Consider the following 25,861-nt stretch of genomic DNA (forward strand, 5'->3'; position numbering starts at 1 on the left):
AGTTTTGGTTTCCTGTTATACATTGCTTCATACGGTGTCTTATTTATAATACTGGACCAAGTTCTGTTTTGTGTGTAATTAGAATATTGTAGGGCTTCTGACCAGAATTGTTTACCTAAGCCAGCATCCTCTAATGTGCATCTAATCATGGTTTGTAATGTTGAGTTCTTTCTCTCTACCACTCCGTTCTGGAATGCGGAAAATGGGCTAGATGTGTAATGTAACATTCCTCTGTCTTTTAGCCATTGGGAGAATTCCTTAGACATGAATTCACATCCCCTATCTGTCATGATTTGTTTTATTCTAATATTGTGTTGTGTTTCTATACGTTTGTAAAACTCCTTAAATTTCTGAAAGGTTTCATCTTTATGTTTTAATGTGTAAACAAATCCATAACGACTATAATCATCCACAATGGTTAGAAAGTAACGTTTTTTATAAGTAATTGATGGTGTTAATGGACCAACTAGATCCATGTGTACCAAATCAAAAATTTTGTTAGTTGATCTCGTTGACTTTCTAGGTCTGGGACTAGTTTTGAGTTTTGTAGATTTACATACTGAGCATTCCAAATAGTTTTCACAATTTTTTATTTTAACACCTTCCGCATGTTCAGTCATCTTTTGCACTACAGGAAAACTGGCATGTCCTAATTTCCTATGCAAGACATGAGCACACTCATCGTGAATTGGTTTACCTATTTTAGGTTTTTTTTCATTGTGTGTATCTTTGTGATTATGAGTTACTTCATGTTCCTCATTGTCACTGTTACTATTATCTCCATTATCTATTTCATTGTCATCTTCCATATTTGAATCAATGTTGTTTAACCATTTCTCCTTTGACATTAAATAAGGTAGACCTCCTTTGATTATTACTGTGCCTATGTTTGTTCCGTTTTTCTCTAAAGTTGCCTTTCCTTTTGAGAACACAATGTTAATGTCAGAATCTCTGCTTAGTTTTATTGCACTAAGTATGTTATGAGGTATTTCAGGTATTAGTAAAACCCCCTCTATTTTTCCTAGGCCAGGTAAGATTACATTCCCTCTACCTATTACTTGAACCTTTTCTTGATTAGCTACTTTGATTACAAATTTATCTTCTACAAAAGAAGATAATATGTTTTTATTATTTGTAGTGTGATTGGTTGCTCCAGAATCAATAAGCCAATTGTTGTTCTCTGGTTGTTGTATGTTAATGTTGTCATGTTTGTTTAGCCCATTCAGTGAACCAGACTTTCTATCCTTTGAATTATCTCTGCCCCCTCTATGTTCTCTATAGTTGGGTGGACTTCTATACCTATGTCTATCAATGGAAGGTTGTCTGTTGTTGTACCTATTTATATATTCTGACCGATGTCTTTCTCTTAGAATTTTAGGACAATCCCTCCTATTATGTTCTCTGGACCCACAATTGTGGCATCCAAATGGTTCATGATATCTTTCTTGAAATGCTACCTTTTTATATTGTTTGTGTTCTATGTGGTTGTTATAACGACTCCTCCTTGAATTGTCTTCAGCTATTAACTTGTTAGATAGACTTTCTATGGATAAGTATCCTAGATTGATTGTGTCTAAATGTGACATATAATTATCCCATGATGGGATAATTGATGTGAGTTGATGATAACACTTTTCATCGTTTGATCTGAAATTACTTCCCCCCTTAAATGCAGTTCTGCTCTAATTTTGTTTAAAGATATTAAATGTTCACTTATGGTAACCCCTGGCTTTATCCTAGAAGAGAAGAAATCTTTAGACATTCTTGTGGTAGTGGCTACACTTTCACTGTGAAATAAATTAAACATGCATTGAATAATTTCTGAGACAGTCAGATTTTGCTTAATACTGTGATACATGGCAGGAGATACACTGGATATTAATAAGAAGAACGCTCTATGGTGTAGGCAATCTAACTTTAGATTAGGTCCAAGGTCTCTTTGGGGGGTTAGTAATAAAAAAGAGTAAATTTTCTTTCATAAAGACAACCTGGAGCTGCTGATACCATTCTTGCAAATTAATGCCATCTATCCTCAGCTTTGGGAACTCATTGGGTAAATTCCCAACATTGTTGGGTCCATTACTTACAACCGGAGGTAGTGGTCTTGCAAATGGTGAAAGTTGCAAAACGGCTTGGGGATGCTCGCAACGAGTTTGCATGATTCTCTCCGCGTCTCATGTCTTCCGAAGTTGTCTGTGTAGTCTTGCGCATGCGCGTTGCTCATTTTGTTCCTGGAGTCATCGTGAGAGGTTCTCGCTGCTGCAGCTCCCTCGCTTTGTTCTTCTTCCGATGAATCAGTCTCCGGCTCGATCTTTGGAGTTCTGGTGATAGCGGGCGCTCGTTTTCTTTCGCTGAAGGCGCTGGTCCTTGGATTAGTCTGCGGCGTGGGGCGGTATCTGCAGGGCTCTCTGGGCTCAGGCGTCGGTGCTCTCGCCGTCTGGATAGGAGCGGGTAGATTTTGAGGCGTTGGCTCGCTTGCTTGTTTTTTTGTTGATTTTTTAGTGATCTTCAGTTTCGGTCCAAATGCTGCAAAAAGCGTTTTCATTGCTGACTCTACTTGCATGTCTATTGAATCTTCTTCGTCCTCTGTGTCTGATTCTTCTGAGGTATATATTTTTTCCTCTTTCATTTTTGCATCGAGTAAGGCTTTTCGCGCCAGATATTTTGAATCTCGCTTTCTGATTGGCTCTGCTTCGCTCATCTTAGGGGTCTGTTGAAACCAAGATGGCTGCCATTCGAAATTTTGCGTGGGATTGTTGGTTTTCTTCTTCGTTGCGTTTTTTTCTGCAAGCATATTACTCACTATTTTTGAGTCTTTTGATTTTTCAGTAGCGATGTGCTTCTCTCTCGCTGTTCCGTTGCTTTTTAGTATATCTTGGAGGTTCGCGACGAGACTTTCATCGCTCTTTTGGCTTTTTAAAAGTTTTAGTATCTCTGACCTGAGTTCGTTGTTTTCTATTTCGTTTTCTTCTTGGTCATCATCTTCATTTATTATTTCTTCGTCGTCTGTGGTGTATTCTTCAGATTCTCTCGAAATTGCATTTGTGGATTCATCGATTATTTCTTGATCCGCTTCCATTTCTTTGCTGTATGCCCTGGTGTTGGGCCTATCTCTTTTAGACATGTTTAAGTTTTTATTGAGTCAATTTAACCATCCTCTGCTACCAGATTGTTACGATATTTTCAGGATCAGACTCAATAAATAAGTAGAGAATTATCAATTCAACTAAATCACTGTTTACTTACATAAGGCATTCTATATTCACTGAATATTCACAGATAGAAGCACAGAATGAATGTATGCAGCTCCTTATATAAACAATGGGTGGAGCTAGATATGGGAGTGGTGAAATATGAATACATTAAGAGGTGAAGAATAAGTTAACCCCTGATACCCTGTTCATGTGCTATTTACATAATGGAGAATAAGGCATTTACTTGTGACAGAGACCAAACTGATCTACAAGAAAGAGGAAATGAAGAATAGAAAAAACACATGGCAAGGCAAAGCATTACATTGCCCACATATTTTTAAAAAAAAAAAAAAGTAAAGGAGATAATAATAAGATCTGGTAATGGCTAAGAGTAGGAAAATTGAAGAAAGAGAAAGGGGATCATTCTAGCTGCACAAGACCAAGCTTAAGAACAAATGCATACAAAGTCAAAACTGAAAGCCAGAACAGACAGCTAATGCCATCTCTGTAAAGCAGCTGAACCATTTAGTTAGTTGCTGCAAGTAGATTGACTGACTACCAACAATGGCATGACAAAGTAGCATGGATGATGTATTGGAATACCTGCAAGAAATATTATTTGCCTTTAAGCAAGAACTGGTGGGACCATAAAATAGAGAAAGTAATAGAAAATGAAGAAGCTAAAGTACTGCAGCACTTGAATAGAATAGAATAGAATAGAATAGAATAGAATAGAATAGAATAGAATAGAATAGAACAGAACAGAACAGAACAGAACAGAACAGAACAGAACAGAATAGAATAAAAAATTTTATTGGCTAAGTGTGATTGGACACACAAGGAATTTGTCTTGGTGCATATGCTCTCAGTATACATAAAAGAAAAGATACATTCATCAAGAATCATAAGGTACTCTGGCACTTTAGAATTGAAATTAACAGTACCTGCCACATAACTTCCCAGACTTAATACTTGTTGATAAGAAAGACAAAACAGACCTGGATAGTGGACATTGCAGTACTTGAAAACACCAGAATAAAAGAGAAAAAACTGGAGGAAATCATAACATTAAAGACCTGCAAATAGAAATAGAACAACTGTGGCAAAAGAAAGTAAAAATAGTACCAATAGTAATAGATGCCTTGGGTGCAATTTCAAAACATTAGAAATTAACTTGAATACCATTGCCATTAACAAAATCATCATTGGTGAACTGCAATTACCAATTGTATTGTTAACAAATATTTGAGAAGTGGTTGCATTTCTGTTACTTTACTTTTCTCACTTATTTAACATATATTTTATTACCATCTACAGATTCTTTGAAAATGTTCTCTCAGAATAGTATACACAACCTATCTTTTCTTAAACATTCAGAGCAAAGAGATACAGATGTCACATAGTGCGATGCCTGCCCTTACCGCCCTTGCATTACTTTCATTCAGCATTAATCCTATATGGTATTTTTACTTACATTGGCCATTAGGAGGTACTATATGATTAGTTTCATTCTTATTGGAATTTTCAGACAATAGCCAGATGTTATGCTATGGGGATGTGTTCAGCTCCTACAGCTGATGCAGCTAAAGCATGAAGTCCGTGAGTTAAAATCCTGATAGAAAATTGGAACCCATATAGTAATACCTGGCTAACCTATATCTGAAACTGTTAAAAAATATAGAAATGGGATTTAGATTCTTATTTGGACTGAATCTCAGTGAAATATTTTATGGCACAGAATTCCTTTTGAATCTATTTCAGCAAATCATCAAGAATTGATATGAGTAGTATTATATACTCCATTAAAATTACATTACAGATAGTCCTCATTTAACAATACTATTTGGAATCAGAAATTTCATTGTTAAATTGTAAGTAAAAAACCAACAAAAAACACATGACCACAGACTAGAGATGGCAGTTCCAGCAATCCCAGATGTCATGATTAAGTGAGGGGCACATAGATTCCTTGACTGCAGAGATGCTGGGATGGCAAGAAGTACAAGGACTGGTTGTAACTATGGTATAATTTATTCAGCACTGTATGTTTGAATAGTTGCTGAACGAGTGATTATTAAACATGGAACAACATTAATTGCAATCATTCTGTAATGTATTGGCAAGAGTGTAAATAAATAGACACATATTTTCATCTTTTGTGATAGTGTCTACTATAGGATACTTTGCAAAAATGTTTGGTCAAGCTTTTGAGGAAATAAGGAAATCCATATAATTACATTTCAAAATGAATTAAAGAATAGACAAGAGAAATTTTATTTCCTACAACAAATAAATCATATTGCATAAAATGTTCCACTTCTCTTTTCAGATGTAATGATCTGAGGAAATTAAATTGAAGAAGAGGAGGAGCCACAGTCAAGGCAACTGTCAAGACAAAAGAAATCTGAGCCCAAAGCAAAAATGGAATTTGGGAAAGACTTGATCTTCCCCAGTTCTGTTTAGAATTAAAGAATGGAGAGGGGACACATATTCATTGTTGTCAGATTTTGTTACAATCCAAAAAATAAAAATAGTTTTAGTATTTGTGTCTCTGATGCCCAAGTATGGTTTACCTTGAAGGGTTGAAATTATCAGCCAGAATTGTTCTTATAAAACACTAGAAAATGAATGCATAATCAATGGTATTCTAGAATGGGAAATTACACTAGCAGAAGAAATTAACTCAACAACAAAAATATTTGAAAAATGCCATAATGAAGAATAGGCATTCTTGGAAGTGGGTAAATTTGGACACCATCATTTATTTACATTAATACATTTTTTCCTGATGAAATTGTCTCTGTTGGCAGAAATGTCACTTTGGATATGTTTTATGTACACATGACTTTGAATTCAGGTGGCACTTGGCTCAACAATAGTAATTGTGAGAGAGATCTAGGTTCCTAGTGGAATATCATTTAAGTATGAACCAGTAGTGTGCTGCAGCAGCCAGAAAAACAATGAAGTCCTAGACTGCATCAACAGATGGATAGGGTCAAGATGAGAAGTGATAATGTCATAGAATTGAGTTCAAGCAATTCAAAATAGACTTTTCCAATAGTTCTTTTATTATTGTATTATTCAGACAAAAAGCAAGGCAAGCAAGGCAATTAAGCTATCTATCTATCTAACTGTCTGTCTCTCTGTCTGTCTGTCTATCTATCTATCTGTCTATCTATCTATCTGTCTATCTATATCTATATCTATATATAATGTGTATGGTACATCATACCCCAGTTACATCAGAAACTTCACATTCTTACTCCCTGTTCCTTGATTCCATTAAAAAATGCAATCCACTGCATTCCTTGTGCCCACTAATGTTCTACCTGGTATCATCAGCAAAAATTCACTCATACATTCAAGATCTTGTGTTATCAGTGATACACACATTCCACAAACATGAGTTTTCCAGTGGGTTCAATATGGTTGTACTATAGGCCCACTATTCTCATGACTTATTCTAACATGCATTATACATTGTGTGTCATATATGCAATATATTCATATATGATATGTAACAATAATACTGCTTTATACACTAGTGAGGTCACACATCTCTGATTGGTCATCATGATACAAAAAAGGTCCTGAGACCCTAGAAAGTGTGCAGAAAAACAAAAATGATAAAGGGCATATTATGATGTATAGTTGAGGGAGCCACATATGTCTAGCCTATCAAAGAGAAGGGTTAGTGGTGACATGATAACTGTCTTCCAGTATTTGAGGTGCAGTCACAGAGAAGAGGAAATTATCTTATTCTTCAAAGCACCAGAGGGAAGACAAGAAGTAATTGGTGGAAGCTTGTTAAAGAGAGACCCAACCTAGAAGTTAAGAGAAATATTCTGAGAGTGAGAACAAGTAATCAGTGGAATAGCTTGTCTCCAGGAGTTGTTGGTGCTCCATCAGTGGAGATTTTCAGAAATAGATTGGACAACTATTTGACCAAAATGGAACAAGGCCTCCTACCTGGAAGACTTCCAAGGTCCCTTCCAGTCATATGAATCTATGAATTCCCTCTCTTGCACAGGAACTTTTGCAATCTTCACATATGCTCTAAGTGCCTAGCCCTAGATAATATGATGAGGATGAAGTTTGCTGATGCAATTTCCCTAGCTTACTAGCACAGCCATAGCCAGAACATTAAATGCTGAAATAATTATGACAACACATCCTTCCTCTAAGTTGCATAAAGGCAGTTCCATAACCATTCTAATAATGCTATTGATTTTCATTTCATGTAAATTGCATACTATTTGTGTAATATATTTTTTCTTTGAATTATAGGAGATTCAGTATTGAAAAATGTTTTCTTGATTAGTTGATCTCTAGTGTATTTTGTGTGACATGTGTAATTTCAAATTTTCTGATATTACCTCTTTTTAAGTGAATTTCAGAATAAATGAAGTGACTAACTGAATTTCTTAAACTACATTCACAGATGTATACAAATTTACACATCATGTTTTTTGTTTTATCCTCATTAACAGTCTATTTCACACATTTTAAGTTGAAAAAACAGAATAAATTTCTGCAAATGTACCTTTAAACCATATCACATATTTGATATTACAAATATTTTATAAGTATATAAGCTTGTGATGAGATGGGCAGCAAACAAATTAAATAAATAAATACTTTTATAAGTATACATGCAATTCACCATAGTCCACAGATCTCTAATATACATGTAAGAGATATTCTTTTGTAGAATATCTACCTTGTAGCATTTTCCCTATCTTTTTGAACAACTGATACATAAGCTTTAAAAGATTGTGTAATGCTTAATTCTCTTTCTCATGGAACTGGTGCATGATTGGTTGGGGGCTAGAGACTAAAACATTTGAAGAACAGTTGCAGGAATTGGGTATGTCCAGTCTAGTGAAAAGAAGGACAAGGAGTGACATGATAGCAGTGTTCCAATATATGAGAGATTGCCACAAAGAAAAGGGCATCAATCTATTTTCCAAAGCAGCATATGGCAAGACAAGAGCAATGGATGGAAATTAATCAAGGAGAGAAGCAATCTAGCACTCAGGAGAAATTTCCTGATGTGAGAACAATCAACCAGTGGAACAGCTTGCTTTCAGAACTTGAGGGTGCTTCATCACTGGATGCTTTTAAGAAGAGATTAAACTGCCACTTGTCTGAAATGATAAGAGGATCTCCTACTTGAAGAGAAGGTTGGGGAAGAAGACCTCCAACATCCCTTCCATCTCTGTTATTTTGTTGGCCATCATTAAGACATTTTTAGTGGCTAGTTGCTGATTTGACTCAAATACTTCTTTGAATTAGGCCAAAGTAGAACATGAGTCTCTTGTATTTTGACTCATAATAAGATTGGCCTACTTCTGTTTGGGTATTGTGGCTGATTCTCTGATCTGTTATTTTATGTTATGTCATTAAAAAATGTAGGTATGGTAGTTAAACTAAATAATAGGGGTAAGATATTTTGCTATTTGGAGCTTGATGCAGTTTAGGTGATATTTTTGTACTGTTGCATATGATTCCACTCAATGTGGCTTTTCCACAACTATGATAGAAAGAAATAATAAGTTAGAGGATGATGTGGCAGGTCAGCCACAGAAAGCCATCACCAAAATAATTGACAGCATTGTGAACAAATGGTTTTCTCAAAAAGGTGAAGCAGGTCCAAATTCACACAGCTTTCTTTCTCTTGCCCTGTTAAAAGATCAGAAGTCTCCTAAATTGACCCGCAAAGACCGTCAGGAGTAAGAATGACTAAGAAGAAATGTTGTAATATTCGTTGCATCACCGACGACATTGAATAAAGCAGACACTTTCCAGCGAGCTCAAACAGGGCACAATCACAGCCACTCAGTAGCCTTCAGCCGCCTGTAACTTTCCTCGCTTTTCCACAGGCTTAGAAACGCGTGCGCACGCGCACCTGCCCCGCTGCTCTCTACTGGCCGGCGGCCTCCTCCTTTCCTTTTACTTCTTTTTGGGCTTTCTCAGGTAAGGTTGCTGAGAAGAGGGCCAGCGAAAGAAGGGTGGGCTGACCGGGCGCGCTGCTTCATCGAAGGTCCTTAGGAGTATTTTGTAGGAAAGTAAAAGACTCTCCTTTCTAGCCGCCTCAATTCCTCCCAAGCCTTTTGCTTTTGCCATTTCGGTGGCGCGAGAGAACAGAGCGAGACCCAGCGCCCACCACGGATGCCCATTATGATGTCGCACGAGCCGGCCGCTCCGTCGGTCTGCTATTATGAAGCCCCGGATCTGTCCGACTTGTAGGACTGTTTCTCTCCCGTCCTGTTCTATCCGCACCCCACCCAAAAGAAGCCGATCCGCTCAGGAGGAACTGGCGTGGGATAAAAACCACGCTGGGAAAGCAACGTGACGTGTCGACTTGCAGAAAGCGCTGTGTTACTCAATTCTGTTGCATTAACTGTGACTGTGATTTTATGTGGTTTCTGGGAAAATGTGCTCGTTCTGGGTAAACGTGCATCGCAACGAAACGTATACCGAGACCGTGTATTTCCAGAAACCGGTTCCTTATTTGCATAATATGTGTAGTGCTTGGTGCAACTTTCAGTTTCCATTCTTTCCCCACTCAGAGTCTGAGGAAATAGAATGGCTACTAACGATGCTCTGAAGAAAAAGGCAGAAGACAAGCAATGTGCAGAGTAAGAATTAAACGGAGTTTAGACACTATATCTCATTAATGAATAGGAGGGAACAAATCTATCCTCTATCTATCTATCTATCTATCTCTCTATCTATCTATCTATCTCTCTATCTATCTATCTATCATAGAAATAGGTATTCTAAAAAATAGAGATGCAATATATGACAATTACCACTGTGTTTATTATAGCAATATTTGCGAATTTTTGAGAACTCCAAAATATTCAATTTTCCTCTAATATGTAACAAAATTACATATCCTCTACCACAGTTCAATAGGTGTTTGGGCAATTTCCATAAATAAATTTTCTGCAAAAGAATTGCATCAAAATGTTTACACTGAGTAAAACTTGATCTGTTTAGTGTCACACAGTAAATAAGGAAGTTGATCATACAAAGATGTACTCTATTCAAGATGATATCAGTAAAATAAAAGATTTCAAAAAGAGATATACTAATTTAGGCATTATACTAGCCTTGTTTGAATATAGCTATTTGAGATTACGAATCTATTTAACTCTTTATTTATAGAGATGCCAGAGTTTGTGTCCCTAATCCACACCTTAAGAAAATGAAAGATGACATTTTATATCATTTTGCCCTTGGGACTGCTACTCATGATTTTCCTGCCTTATTTGGAGATATTAAGGTGAGAAAGAAATGGCTCTAGACTGTTAAATGAAAGCAACCGTTTTTCCTTTCCATTCTGCATTCAAGTCCTATGAATGTCTTTGTTTTTTCTTGTGCTATTATATCAGAAATGGGTTGAGATAAAGTTTGCAGAATCAACTTAAAAACCTAATAACCTGGAGCCAGAAAAATAGTGGCAAGGGGAGGAGGCTAGTCGTTCTCAACTATTCATATTTTATTTCCCACCAATCATTCTATTAAAGCAGTAGGCTCACCAAGAGATAAAGAGAGGAGGAAAAAACTTTCTACAGCCCTACTATTTCTGTGTTCTTCCTCCCCAAGTAATAAGCATGCCACCAGATGAGCAAGTGAAGACAACATGTGATCATCAATAACTGGTAAACTGGAACTCCTCTTATCTCTTCAATGGCTATGCTAAATTAGCCGAAATGATCTTGGAATAATAGACTTTACTTAATTTTTAATGGGGTCTTTCACTTTCTTCCTGGAGGCAACTAGCCTCATTTCAAAATGCTTTGGACGATGTTTTAAATGAAGTGCAGTCAAATAAAATGGATCCCTCGTTACACAGTCCTCAAATTACAACTGGTCATTTGGAGACAGTTTGAAATTATGATGGATCCTTGAAAACAGTTTAAAATTTCAGTTGCTGCAGCACTCTTGGGATCACATAAACAAAATTTGGATGTTTGGCAATTCATCCGCCCTTATGACTGATCACAGAGAAACTGCACCTATCTCCCCCATATCATATTCTCACTAGCTCCCCACAGCCCTTGGGCTGATTCCCACTCTATTGTGTCACCCTCCTTCCTGTTGCCCATTATCAATCAGACTTACCTTTTATTATAGATCTTCTGAAAGCAGCTGCTGCACTGCACAGCCTTCATACACAATGAATATGAATTCATATGCAATAAATTACAGCTCCCAAATTTTGTGCCTGCTTCCAGGATGGAGCCACATGGCTTCCATTATGTAGGTTTGCCATGCGCCATAATGGTTGCTTGTGAAAGAAAAGTGACTGATCAGTCACCCAAGGACTGCAGCAACCATAAGAGGTCAGAAGCACAGCAAGGGATGCCTCAGTGGGTGCAGGCCTTGGGAGACCTAGGGCAAGCTATGTGAGCTGAGGTGCTGCTACTGTGTGAGCCTCTGCCTGTTTCTAGACCTCCCAAGGCCTCCCTCACACCGAGGCACCTTGTGCTCTGCTGTGTGTTTCTTAATGGCTGCAGTGGGCAAAGCAGGGATGGAGATTGCTAAGTGAGATAATCACATAGGTGCCTCTCTTAATGACCATTATGACTTGCAACTGTAATGGGCAGGCTCCTTTATGTTCTAAATGAAGAACTACCTATACAGTAAGGTTCTGCATCTGCCATTTACTACTTCCAAATACTTCTCACATTCTTACGCTTTTCTGCCGAAGAATGCTTACACTGAAATACCTATATAGCCTGCTTTCAATGTATTGATGGGGAAATATAGTAATAATCTCCATCAAAATTCTTTATGAATATGCTCAATGGAAAAGTAGAATCAGTTACATATATATTGTTGAATTTTGCTCGGTAGTGTTCTTAGAAAATGAAGTTAATCATGTCCAATAATAAATCATTTGAGTTAGCTTCTTTAAGCATCTGTGTTTCCTATTTAAAAGATCAGTATTTCAAGCTTCTAGAACAGGGGTCCTCAAACTTTTTAAACAGGGGGCCAATTCATGGTCCCTCAGACTGTTGGGGGGCTGGACAGGCTGGATGGGTATGGCTAAGTGGTCATGTGGTTGGGTGGGTGTGGTCAGGTCATGTGACTAGGTGGGCGTGGCCAATTTAACAGTCCATTAAACAATGCACACAAATTAAACTTTAATTTGTTTTGCTCCTGGGGGTGTTTTATTTGCTTTTGTGCATGTTGCTTTTTTGGTTGACTTTTCTTTTTACTATATCATTTTTTCAGTTGTTTAGGAGTCTAGTGGTCCACTTCAGAAAACTCAGTTTTGCAGCAATTCTTCCCAACTCCAAGGAGCTTACAATCAAGTCTCTCTTTCCTCTGTCTCTCTTTATCTATCTTCTGGAGGCAGGGAAGGTGAAAAACAGGCAGTTTCTGCCCATTTTCTGGCCTCCTGGGGCATCTGTGCACCCCATTTTTCACCTCCCCCACCTCCAGCAGTCCAAAAATGGGCCGTTTTTTGGTCAAAAATGAGCTGTTTTCGCCTGTTTTTTGCCTCCTGGGGCATCTGTGCGCCCCATTTTTCACTTCCCCCACCCCCAGCAGCATTCTGCAGATAAAAATTATTGGCCTTTCAGTTCCAGCCTGCAGGGCTCATGAAGGTAAGTCCTGCGTTCAGCTGGAGGTTGGGCAGGGCGATGTGAGCGGGACAGCCTCATGGTCCTGTGCGGGCCAGATTAATGGCTTCGGTGGGCCACATGCGGCCCACAGGCCATAGTTTGAGGACCCATGTTCTAGAATTTTAAAAAATGACTAAAGGTTTAAAACATTGGAAGGGATCTCCTAATGGGAAGATCAAGAATTTAGCTTAGGTATGAAAACTTGCTGGGTGATTTGGAACCTATCACTCTCTCTTAACCCAACTTATTTCACAAGCTGTTGTGGGAAAATTAGGGAAATGAAGGAATATTAGGAATGTTTGCCACCTTGAATTATAAGATTAAAAAAGGAAGGATTTTTTAAAAAATGCATGCTATGGAATTAGAAATTGCTGAATCAAAAACATTCCACTGGTACATTTAGTTTCTATTATGAATGGGGCTTTTAGAAAATATGCTTTATATTTTGACCTTGTTCTTTGATTTTTGATCATATAAAAATAGATGCATGAATTGTTTATCCTTGCCTTCAAAAATAGAGTCAGGTATCTGTAGTAGAGTAGAGACCTGAGCAATCTAGATTTTGGTTCAATTGTTCAGTCATGAAGAAAAACCTATGTAGTTGCCAGAAATAAAAACAACAACAACTTGATAATACACAATCTAGCAAATCAATCAGTTGTTCAGTCACTTTGGTGACGCAATAGATATCATTTTACTAGCATTATATGTCAGTAACTTACACTTGTAAATTTCTTGTAAATTCATGTTTGAGTCAGCAATGATAGCACCATGCTATCATCCTTTGTCATCTCTTTTTTGATTGTCTTTAATTTTTCCAAGTGTTGGAATCTTCTCAATTATTCTTGCCTTAAATATTCAGAATAATTAGGTTTCAGTTTCAATATCAATCTTCCAGTGACCAACCTTCTCTACAATATATTCCAAATATAATTTAAATAAATTAAAGTGGCAGTACAGAGCTTTGGTGCAATCAGGCTCCATCTAAATTTGAGTTCCTCCAGATTAGAAATTTTAAAACCTAATTTCTCCTGATGATGTAGTCAAACTGTGAGCAGCATGGCCAAGGATGAAAGATGGTAGGTGGTGTTATCCACAAAATCTGGGAGAGACACACAGGTTGCTACCTGTTCTATGTGGATTGAAAACTACACTTGGAAAACTTATTGACCAAGTACTGTATTTTTCCGTGTATCAGATGCCCCCATGTTTCATGCAGTTTCTTGTAGTAAGCACACTATAAGCCATCACTGTGCAGAAGCCATCTTGTTAGAGTGGGTAATACAACAAGAAGAGGAAATGCATCACAGGAACAATAGAGATGAAACCTAGGGTGGCAATGTGATACAGGAAACAACTACAATAGAGAGGAATGATAGAGCTGCATATAAGATAGAGGCTCATCTGGCATGTGCGGCCTTCTCCTCGGCCTCCTGTGTATAAGATGCACCTCAATTTTCAAGTAAATATTTTAAAGAAAACGTAGTGTCTTATACACAGAAAAATATGGTATGTATTCTAATCTTAACATACATAATTTTGCTACAATAAACACTTGAAGACATTAATAATGCTGCATAGTGGGGCAACATCTAGAAATCATTTTAGTTCAGGTAGTTGTCAAAACCATCATTTTAAATATTAATGCACATTGAAAGGTACATTTTTCTAAGAATGTGTTTTATTCATTTAATTCTGCTTAGTTTGTATGTGTTGGAGGAAGTCCTTCACGGATGAAAACTTTTATTACCTACATTGCTGAACTGCTGGATATTGGTAACCCGGGTAATGACTATCCCAATATATGTGCTGGAACAGATCGGTATGCAATGTACAAAGCGGGACCTGTACTGTCAGTCAGTGTAAGTATAGTATACTATATATTTTAAAAACAAAATATATATGGAAAAATATATGAAAAAAGATACATAGGTCTGTGACTTTAAACATTTACTTTTATTTGGACTAATTAGAATTGTTTCATATAACTATGTAAGCTTTTACATTCTCCAACATTCTTCCTTGAGTGAGGGCATTAATTTTTTTTTAATGTCAATTTTTAAATGAATTTAATATTTTCAACTTAATAATCAGTTACTAATATGTCTAACAACGAATATATATACAATGACTAATATACCCCAAAGGAAGATCTGAAAATTGAGAGAGTGCTTTTTTTTGAGAGTAGAAAATAAATGAATGAATAGAACATGCATAGATGTAGAAATTTCTGGACACAATACAATTACAAAAAAAGAAAAATTTTGGATTGCAGACATGTTTTTTAACCAATCAATTGAAATGTTGATATGCTTTGGAAGTGAATTATGCTCTAAGAAATAGATAAAAGAAGGAACAGAGATAAAAGAGCTGGTTGATGTCTGGGAGAGGCAAACAGTGTTTTATCCAATGTTGGTTTCAGAAGAACATAGAGTTGGAAGGGACCTAGGAAGTCTTTTAGTCTAAGCTCCTAGTCAAGCAGGACACCGTATATCAGGGGTCTCTTAACTCCTGGTCCGTGGACTGGCACCAGCCCGCAGCATGCCAGAAATTGGGCTGCGCAAACAAGTGAACCCCATCCGCAGTATGCAGACAGCACACGAAACCACACTTCTTCCAGTCTATGGAAAACCCTTTCTCCATGGAACTGGTCCCTGGTGCCCAAAAGGTTGGGGATCGCTGCCCTATATCATGAGAACAGGAAATGCAAGGATTTCCAAGATGGTGAGTGCCTATGTCCATCAAATTACTTGTCAAAAAGTTCAAATCTAGCACACACATTTCAGGTAAGCCCAAAGCCACTCAGCTTGCAAGCCCTTCAGCCAATGCCAGATGAGAAGGCTGAGAGCCCTGCTGTACAACATTGGCTATTTAGAGTGCTTTGTTAAGAGGTTCAGGACAAATATATTATTCTTTGTTTAGCAAAAATGTTCTGCTTCTATAAGTAATGGAAAATAATCTTTAAAAATGCTGTTTTTCTCCATACACAAACAGAACATATGAAATGATAAATATTCATATTCCTTCCCCTCCTATTTTTAAATTTCAGCATGGAATGGGAATCCCTTCAATTGCTATCATGTTGCATGAACTCATCAAGCTGCTGTATCATGCCAAATGCTGCAATGTAACCATTATTCGTGTTGGCACATCTGGTGGAATAGGTATTTCTATTGTTATTTCTTTAAAGTAAACGTGATTGATTTATATTATCATCAAATATAAATTATATTTATAATGTAGGTTTGACACCAGGCTCTGTGGTGATCACAAAGCAAGCTGTAGATGCTACCTTCAAGCCGCAGTTTGAACAGATTATTTTGGGGAAGTCTGTCATTCGCAGTACATACTTAGATGAAAAATTAAATGAAGACCTTATGGAGTGTGCCAAGGAACTTGATCAATTCAATACAGTTATTGGAAACACATTGTGCACTCTGGATTTCTATGAAGGTAACACTAGTTGAATACTACCTTGTACATAGCAAACAAAATTTCAATCTGAAAAAGCAGATGAAATAAAACATACTTTTCCTAACATTAAATAAGAAATAAACAAGCATGAAGAAAAATACATATGTAAACTCCAGATGTAATTGAATGCTTTTGCATGAAAAATGGGAAAAGACTTGAATGGAGCCTACATTTTTTGGGGGGGGGGGGGGGCGGAATTTCATCCAACTGTATTCTAAAGTCCAAAAGTTGGTTTACCTCACAGTAATATTTACTTGGTTCTGATCACGTGATCCTTTTTTAACCTATTTAAACTTATTTGTTATTTTTAAATTTTCTATTTTGATGATAGGTAAGACAGTGCATTGCTTGAATTTAAAATGACTTCTTAATTGCATGGATGACACACAAGTTCAACATTTTGAACTATAGGCATGTACCAGGTACCACAAATTGTTACCTGCACCGAACTAATAATTATTAAGATATTTTAAGATCATGTGAGGTCATATGAATGACATAGTTCAGTATCCAAACCACACAAATCGAACAGTATAATTCATTAGAGAAATTTTCTCAACTTCATTCTTCCATTGGAGATTAAGCACTATTAATTATTGTGACAGCATCTGATTGAGGCAATAAAGCAGGAAAAAAAATAGAAAATGCATGAGGGAGGGAGGGGAAGAGAGAGGGAGGGAGGAGGTTTTGTGAATGCAGAGATCAGCAAGGAGCTCTTTATTGTGTTCATTGGTCTAAAAGTAGCAGAGAAAGCTGAGTCAAAGAATAAACCCTGGGTTAATGAATAAATTCAGAGAAAACTTAAGTGTAAAATTATTCAGGAAAAGGGCAGAAATTGTGACTAATGTGAATGTGTGAACAAAAAAATAGCTTTCGAGAACTACCAAATATGGTTTAGATTTACTGTAGCTTAAAAGTCACTAGAATACATAGATATCTGTTCATAATACATATACAAATCATCTCTCCAACTTTAATCTTCCTGGCTAAACAATTCCAGATACTTTTATTATCTTGATCTGGCCTGTTTCCCCTTGCAATTATTGCCCCCTTCTCTAGGTGAATCTTTAGTGGATCTTTACTCACTTGTCCAGGATCTTATTACAAAGATGTACATGTTTACACTTTTAATGATATGTCTTGCATTTGTAGGTCAAGCTCGCCTTGATGGTGCCATCTGCACATATACTGAAGAAGAGAAACTGCAATATTTGAAGGAAGCTCACAAGGCTGGAGTAAGAAATATTGAGATGGAATCTTCTGTTTTTGCAGCTATGTGCAATCTTAGTGGCCTCAAAGGTAACGGCATGTATATAATGTTATTTAATCCACTAGCTTTAATTTTAACATACTGAAGAGTTTTAAATTTAAGTAGGAGTAATAGAATAATAGTAATAATGGTATCTCAAGATAGGGGATGACCAGGGAAGGCAATCTGATTTAGTATTGCTTTCTAGCACCCCATGTTCTGTCACAAGGCCTGCTAACGGACCATGGCTTATTCTTATCCCTACTATTGTCAACTGAATTTATCTCCCTTAAATAGTTTCTCCCCAATAGGAAGTAATAAAATTTTAATAAAAAATAAGTAACATATTCGTTCACAGTAAATGTGGATGATTATAATTATTTTATATATTATTAAATTATTTTTCAATAATTTGAGGAGAAAATAACATTGATATTGTTTTATAAATGTTAAGGTGCTGTAGTATGTGTAACATTGCTGAACCGACTTGAAGGTGATCAGATCTCTACACCTCATGATGTTTTGAAGGAGTATCAGACAAGACCACAGAAGCTGGTGGGACAGCTGATTAAAAACCATCTTGGAAAAAAGTGACTTTCTGTACTATATATTTCTAGAAACGGTTCCTTTTACTTGAATTCTTGTTAAAAATGTTTCCCCAGTAGCATAACTTAGAATCTTATGTACACTTCTCCTTTAAAAAGAATTGACTATTTTTGAGTATATGTACCAGTATATACGTATGTACTCATGCATGGATGTATGCATGTACATACACATCTACATACCCCAATTAATAGCACTTTATTATATTTGTGTATGTGTATATATATACATATATATATGTATGCGTACATATATACAGATACATTCAGTACACACACATATACACACACAAACTTGTTTGTGTGTGTACACAAACATACATACACTGCTGTTAAGTTCATTAAGTATATTAGAAAATGTTTTAATTAACACTTATTATTTTCCAAGATAAAATCTATTATTAAGAGCCAAGGTGGCACAGTGGTTAGAATGCAGCACGGCAAGATACTTCTGCTGACTGCCGGCTGCCAGTTCAAGGTTGACTCAGCCTCCCATTCTTCTGAGGTCAGTAAAATGGGGACCCAGATTGTTGGGGACAATATGCTGACACTGTAAACTGCTTATAGAGGGTTGTAAAGCACTGTGAAGCAGTATATAAGTCTAAGTACTATTGCCATTAAAACAAAATTCTAGTGCAGTGATGGCTAATCTTTTTTTCCTCGGGTGCCAAAAGTGCATGTGCCCAAACCCATAATGCAATGCGGACACCCCCCCCCCTCCGGAGCCCCGTTTTGGGCCTTGAAGCCTCCGGAGGCCAGAAACAGCCCATTTCTGGACTTCTGGTAGGCCCATTTTTTGCCCTTCCCAGGCTCCGGAGGCTTTCCTGGAGCCTCTGGGAGGACAAAAAACAGCCTCCCCCGTAGCCCTCTGGAGGCCGGAAATTGCCTGTTTCCAGACTTCTGGTAGGCCTGTTTTTCACCCTCCCAGAGCCTCTGCACAAGCCCCGAACTTATTTGGCATCCAAAACAGGCCGCGTGGAGACTCCTGGGAGGGGAGGGGTGACATGGGCATGCGCGCACATCTTCCACATGCACGGCAGACACAAAAATCAGCTGGCCAGCAAGAGGCATGTGTTCATGTGCGACGGAGCTGACTGAGTGATGGTTCGCGTGCCGGCAGAGATGGCTCCATGTGCTACCTGTGGCACGTGTGCCATAGGTTCGCCATCACTATTCTAGTGCTACTTAAAATGTGTGCCCAAAATATTAGGTAAATTAAGCTTGGAAGCTGACAAGATTTATTAAATCCATGGCAGTCCATTAATTTTTTTAATGACTTACAGTCTTAAGACTGTAAACTTTTTCACACTTACAGTGGGACAAAAAAGTATTTAGTCAGCCAATTGCCCAAGTTCTCCCACTTAAAAAGATGAGAGAGGCCTGTAATTGTCATCATAGGTAGACCTCAACTATGAGAGACAAAATGAGAAAACAAATCCAGACAATCACATTGTCTGATTTGGAAAGAATTTATTTGCAAATTATGGTGGAAAATAAGTATTTGGTCAATATCAAAAGTTCATCTCAATACTTTGTTATATATCCTTTGTTGACAATGACAGAGGTCAAACGTTTTCTGTAAGTCTTCACAAGGTTGGCACACACTGTTGCTGGTATGTTGGCCCATTCCTCCATGCAGATCTCCTCTAGAGCAGTGATGTTTTGGGGCTGTCGCTGGGCAACACGGACTTTCAACTCCCCCCAAAGGTTTTCTATGGGGTTGAGATCTGGAGACTGGCTAGGCCACTCCAGGACCTTGAAATGCTTCTTACGAAGCCACTCCTTCATTGCCCGGGCGGTGTGTTTGGGATCATTATGCTGAAAGACCCAGCCACGTTTCATCTTCAATGCCCTTGCTGATGGAAGGAGGTTTGCACTCAAAATCTCACGATACATGGTCCCATTCATTCTTTCCTGTACATGGATCAGTCGTCCTGGTCCCTTTGCAGAGAAACAGCCCCAAAGCATGATGTTGCCACCCCCATGCTTCACAGTGGTTATGATGTTCTTTGGATGCAACTCAGCATTCTCTCTCCTCCAAACACGATGAGTTGTGTTTCTACCAAACAGTTCTACTTTGGTTTCATCTGACCATATGACATTCTCCCAGTCCTCTTCTAGATCATCCAAATGCTCTCTAGCAAACTTCAGACAGGCCTGGACATGTACTGGCTTAAGCAGGGGGACACGTCTGGCACTGCAGGATCTGAGTCCCTGGCAGCGTAGTGTTACTGATGGTAGCCTTTGTTACGTTGGTCCCAGCTCTCTGCAGGTCATTCACTAGGTCCCCCCGTGTGGTTCTGGGATTTTTGCTCACTGTTTTTGTGATCATTTTGACTCCACGGGATGAGATCTTGCATGGAGTCCCAGATCGAAGGAGATTATCAGTGGTCTTATATGTCTTCCATTTTCTAATTATTGCTCCCACAGTTGATTTCTTCACACCAAGCTGCTTGCTTATTGCAGATTCAGTCTTCCCAGCCTGGTGCAGGTCTACAATTTTATTTCTGGTGTCCTTCGACAGCTCTTTGGTCTTCACCATAGTGGAGTTTGGAGTGTGACTGTTTGAGGTTGTGGACAGGTGTCTTTTATACTGATAGCAAGTTCAAACAGGTGCCATTAATACAGGTAATGAGTGGAGGACAGAGGAGCCTCTTAAAGAAGTTGTTACAGGTCTGTGAGAGCCAGAAATCTTGCTTGTTTCTAGGTGACCAAATACTTATTTTCCACCATAATTTGCAAATAAATTCTTTCCAAATCAGACAATATGATTGTCTGGATTTGTTTTCTCATTTTGTCTCTCATAGTTGAGGTCTACCTATGATGTCAATTACAGGCCTCTCTCATCTTTTTAAGTGGGAGAACTTGCACAATTGGTGGCTGACTAAATACTTTTTTGCCCCACTGTATTTGGGCATGGGATTGCACATGATTGTGCTTTATAGGTCCTTCCTTTTTTATTTCATTTTTTAAAAATAATTTTTATTAAACAGTTTTATCTTTAAAAACAACATAAAAAACAACCACAAATACATCAAAACAAGACAAAACACAGCAAACAATACATACCATCTAAGGTTATTTTACAGCTTTCTTTAACGGCATATGTATTTTGTTTTTGTGATTCTCTATTTACTTCTTGATGATAGTATAATGTTACACCAATGTATATATTAATACACATAGTAGAATTCATTATTTTTATCTACCAATTTATATTCATTTAGATTTACATCTCTTTGTTTAATGTTGTTCAATTACTCCAATTTAGATTTCATCAGTACTAAGTTAAACATTCCTTGTTTGGTTTCTATTTTCGAGCCAACTGTACATTTTATTCCATACTTCATAATAGTCCGAATCATCCCTCTTTTTTAGCTCCATAGTCATTTTTTCCATTTCTGTGCATTCAAGAATTTTCCTAATAACTATTTTGTCTGAGGATACATTATTTTGTTTCCACTTTTGTGCAAATATGATTCTTGTTGCAATGAGTATGTGTAGTGTGATGTATTGAAGTTTTTTATTCATTTTTGGATCCAGTATTCCTAATAAAAATAGTTCCGGTTTCAAATCTGTTTTTTGCTCTGTATTTCTTCTAGCCGTTTTTGAATTTTGCACCAATATTTCCTTGTGATGGGGCACGTCCACCTCATGTGATAGAATATTCCAAATTTGTAGTTGCATCTCCAGCATTTGGGGGATAAATTTGGATACATTTTGGCCAATCTCGCTGGGGGAAAATGCCATCTATAAAACATTTTATAGAGGTTTTTTTTGTAGGCGACTGCTGGTGTAAGTTTATAGTTCCTTCCTTTTTTATTTTTCAAGTCCTAAAAATAAGTAATTAATTTCAGATTTTGTTATGTAGTTAAGAGAAGACAAGTGATTGCAAGACTGATATTCAAATGGATGCTCAACTTTAACGCATTCTAGGATAGACCATACATTACAGTTTTGAAATGCTGTGCTTTTATCTTGGAACTCGGTGACTGCTTTAGGACTAGGTGTCATCCTTTTTCCACTGAATTAGTTTTACCACATTGTTTTTAGACTAAAAAGAAAGGAAATGCCATATACTTTGCAATCAATTCTCAAAGAAAACATTAAACATAAATGTTACACTGAAAATATGCATCACAATAACTGTGCAGGAACAGTCTTCTATCTGATTGGATAATTATGAAGAATATACTTATGCTTACTCTGTATATGAAATATATAAAAACTCTTCATGAATGACAAAAAGGAAAAGTCTGCAAAGTTGGATCTTTTATAAATTTGAATAATGAAGCTCTACCTCTTGTGTTTTTGTTAGTCAGAGAGAAAAGTGATGAGTAAGAAAACATACATTATAACTCAGAATGCTCCTAGCAAGCATTGACTGGTATGAATCTGATTCAAACATTCCATTTATAAGTCAGTTTATACAATTACTTACTTTAAAAATATTTTTTAAATTTTTTTAAATAAATGTGTTACAAAATTTAAAACTTCCATTTGCATTTGAAGTTACTGCCTGTCTTCAGTTTGGTCTTTGGTGTTCAGAGCTTGTTTTCTTGCAGATGTTTCATTACCCAAATTAGGTAACATCATCAGTGCTAGTAAGGAGTGGGGCTTGCTCTGAGTTTATATTCTTGTAGCTTGCCCTGTTGGTGTTGGTGGGGACTTCGAGATTCTTTGGGCTATTTACTCTTGGCTTGTTTGGCAGTTCCTTGATTGGGGTATTGTTTACTTGATTGTTGGTCTAAGGTTAATTTTGGAGTTAACTTATGCTCATCTACGTGCTTTGATGTTTTTGTTTCCTTTTTGGAATGTTGTTTCCTGCATAGTATATAAATATTGTTTATATCTATGTGTATTGGTAGCCAGGGTGGATTTGATTTAAATCAAGTCAATTTAAATCATGATTTAAATCACTAGTAAAAAGGCTTGATTTAAATCAACTTGATTTAAATCATAATTTTAAAAGAGCAACTGTCATCTCTGCCCTCCTCTGACAAGCTGTTGACTCGCCGACAGTCCCATTCACTTTAATGGGATGGCTGGTGATACAGCAGTGACACAACAAGGTGGATGTGGCAGGCAGTAGTGAGTGAATACCCGCTAACAGATGCTGCCATGATGGATCTGAAATGACAGGTGCTCTTTAAAGCACCTGTCCGTTAGGTGCTTTAGGTCCTATACATGTCTGATTCATATTTTGGTTTGTATTTATGGAAGTGGTATGGCTTCTAGATGTTGCATAATGACCTCCACTATAAATTCCAAATGCAGTGATCCCATATGTATATCTTTAAAGTTGATAATTTTATCCATCAAATTGGAAGTTTGTGGTTAGGCAGAGGTTTATGAGATCTATAATCCTGGGCATTTTAATCTTCTTGTATTTAATTAAGTCAGATATGCTGTGGAGCAATGTGATCATAGATTCTTTGGATAAGTCCAGATCTATGGATGTGAACAGGGTTGTGACATCAAATGAGATCAGGATTTCAAGTAAATCAAGTAAACAATACCCCAGTCAAGGAACTGCCAAAGAAGCCAACAGTAAACAGCCAATAAACAGTAAACAGCCCAACCAAAGAACCTCTAAGATCACCCCCACCAACACTGACAAGGCAAGCCACTAGAATATAAACTGACAGCAAAACCCTCTCCTTACTTGTATTTATGATGTTACCTAGTTAGGATAATGGTTGGTTTTAAAATTTGATACGGATTTTAAATTGATAAGTTTTAAATTACGGGCCAAATTTATTTAATTATTTTAAATCTATTTTTAACTTTATGTATAAATGTTTTTTATCTTGGCTGTTCACCGCCCTGAGTCCTAAAGGAGAAGGGTGGTATAGAAGTTTGAAAAATAAATAAATAAATAAAATAAATAAATAATGAAATGTCTGTAAGAAAATAACCAAGCTCGGAGAACACCAAGAACTCATTTCAACCTTGAGCTACAAATATTTTCTTTTATTGGAAACTAAGCACATGATTTTAACTAATACAAATGTTTATCCTTGCTGTATGGTTTGTATATAAATTGGCCCAATTTATTTTCTTACAAAATCCAACTCTACAAAAGTTTTCAAGAGATTGGTCTGGTATAACTTGATTTTAGATTTAAATATCAGAGAAAACTTAATTTATTTCTTTATGACTTTTGCTGTAATGATCTTTTTACAATGGTATTTAATTTCCTGTTGTTCTATTGCTTGAACTTTATTTTTATGTTATGATTTAGGCTGGTCTAAGAACTGTGGCTGAAAGTAACAAATACATGTTTTAAATTTTCTAACTCAAACATGATTTTTTTTTTCTGGACAGGTTTAACATCCAGGTAAAAACTTTAAGCATAGGCTTATATTCTCCCTTTATTAATCAAACACAAATGTTAATGGGAACTTCCCAAACAATTTAGAAAATTTAGTGCAATATACTGGGATAATAAATTCTACAAATTGATTAAATGCCTTGTGAGAATTTGAAGTTCTCACCTATCTGTTCAACTAAAACTTTCAGTTTTAAACTCTAAGAAACACCATTTCCATATTATGATACTCTAGTTAAAACATCCTACTTAATATAAGGTAAAACATGGATGCTTTCATAAATGGAAAAAAATTTTTTGTCAGTTTTTCTTTTCCCACAGAACATCTTACTTCTATAGGTCAGAAACAGACTGGGGTATTTAAAATAGTGCTCAACAACTTACGTATAGTTTCAACAACTTTGGTGTAATACTCAACAACTTTGGTTTAGCATTCATGTTGTGACTTGCCATGACACCAAATGCAATCAATATGCCCCCCCCAATAACATTTTGAGATAGATGGGGCCAAGAGAGAGGGGCTTTCCAAAAATAATGCAGTGAATGTTGGTAGTAATGGATGTTATTCATCCCAGGCCTTGATGGGAAAGCAAGTTAGTCATTCTGCAAAGGTCAATGTCCTCCTCCTCCAATGCAAATCCTTGAATCCATATCTGAAGCATCTACTTGCCCACTCTTTCAATAGAGAAAGCAAAGTCCTGGACAGATGGAGAGGATCACAACCCATGCCAAATAAACTCAGGCTTAGGGTCCCATTCAATCACAAGAAACTTTTTATCCTGGTGAATTAATCCTGTAGAAGCTTTTCCAGTGTTAAAGCTATTTCCAGTGATATAACCAGTTACAAAAACAGTGAAGACAGGGCTTTTTCCTAGGTACTGGGATCTGACACTTGCACGAGATGATTGGTGGGTGATTGTGAGTTTTACTGGGGCCTTAACACTGTTTATTGCTTTAAATGGTCTTTATACACAAAGTTCCTTCTGGCTGAAAGGTGGTTATCATCTGAAGGAAATGCACTTGATCTTGGCTCAGGCACAATCTATTATTCTCCAGTCAGAATTGGAGAGCATGCTCTGACTCATAGAATTAAATAAGCTGGGCTAGAAAGTTTCAGAAATAACTCATAAATCTCACTGATCGGACTAGTGCTGTCAACAGCCCAGCTGAATCATTGTAGCCCTAGATTCATAGAAGTAGAATGCTGGAAGAGGCTTTTATAGGAATAATAAATATCTTCAGTTAAAAGTAAGGTGACCAGATTTTAACATTTGTAAAGCAGGACACCATTGTGGGCGTGACTTATTTTGTGGTGTGGCTTGGAGGTCATGTGACCGGGTGGGCATGGCTAGCTGGTCATGTGACCG

The 25,861-nt window shown here is 37.0% G+C and overlaps 1 protein-coding gene across 2 annotated transcripts; it reads left to right on the top strand.

Annotated features, from left to right (window-relative positions):
- The first annotated feature begins 9,084 nt into the window (after positions 1–9,084).
- UPP1 (uridine phosphorylase 1) lies at positions 9,085–21,737 on the top strand. Of its 2 annotated transcripts, XM_034416433.3 has the most exons (8): positions 9,085–9,170; positions 9,767–9,835; positions 10,368–10,485; positions 14,539–14,697; positions 15,885–15,999; positions 16,079–16,288; positions 17,462–17,608; positions 18,013–18,799. In XM_034416433.3, the coding sequence occupies exons 2-8, from the start codon at positions 9,783–9,785 to the stop codon at positions 18,150–18,152; spliced, it is 942 nt and encodes a 313-aa protein (XP_034272324.1). In that variant the 5' UTR covers positions 9,085–9,170; positions 9,767–9,782; the 3' UTR covers positions 18,153–18,799. The 2 variants fall into 2 exon arrangements, with proteins under 2 accessions (XP_034272324.1, XP_034272325.1); XM_034416434.3 differs by lacking the exons at positions 9,085–9,170; positions 9,767–9,835; positions 10,368–10,485 and adding an exon at positions 14,185–14,344 and having other exon boundaries at positions 18,013–21,737.
- Positions 21,738–25,861: the final 4,124 nt, after the last annotated feature.

Source organism: Pantherophis guttatus, chromosome 4 (assembly GCF_059756535.1).
Source record: "Pantherophis guttatus breed Tessera chromosome 4, ASM5975653v1, whole genome shotgun sequence".
Lineage (NCBI taxonomy): Eukaryota > Metazoa > Chordata > Lepidosauria > Squamata > Colubridae > Pantherophis > Pantherophis guttatus.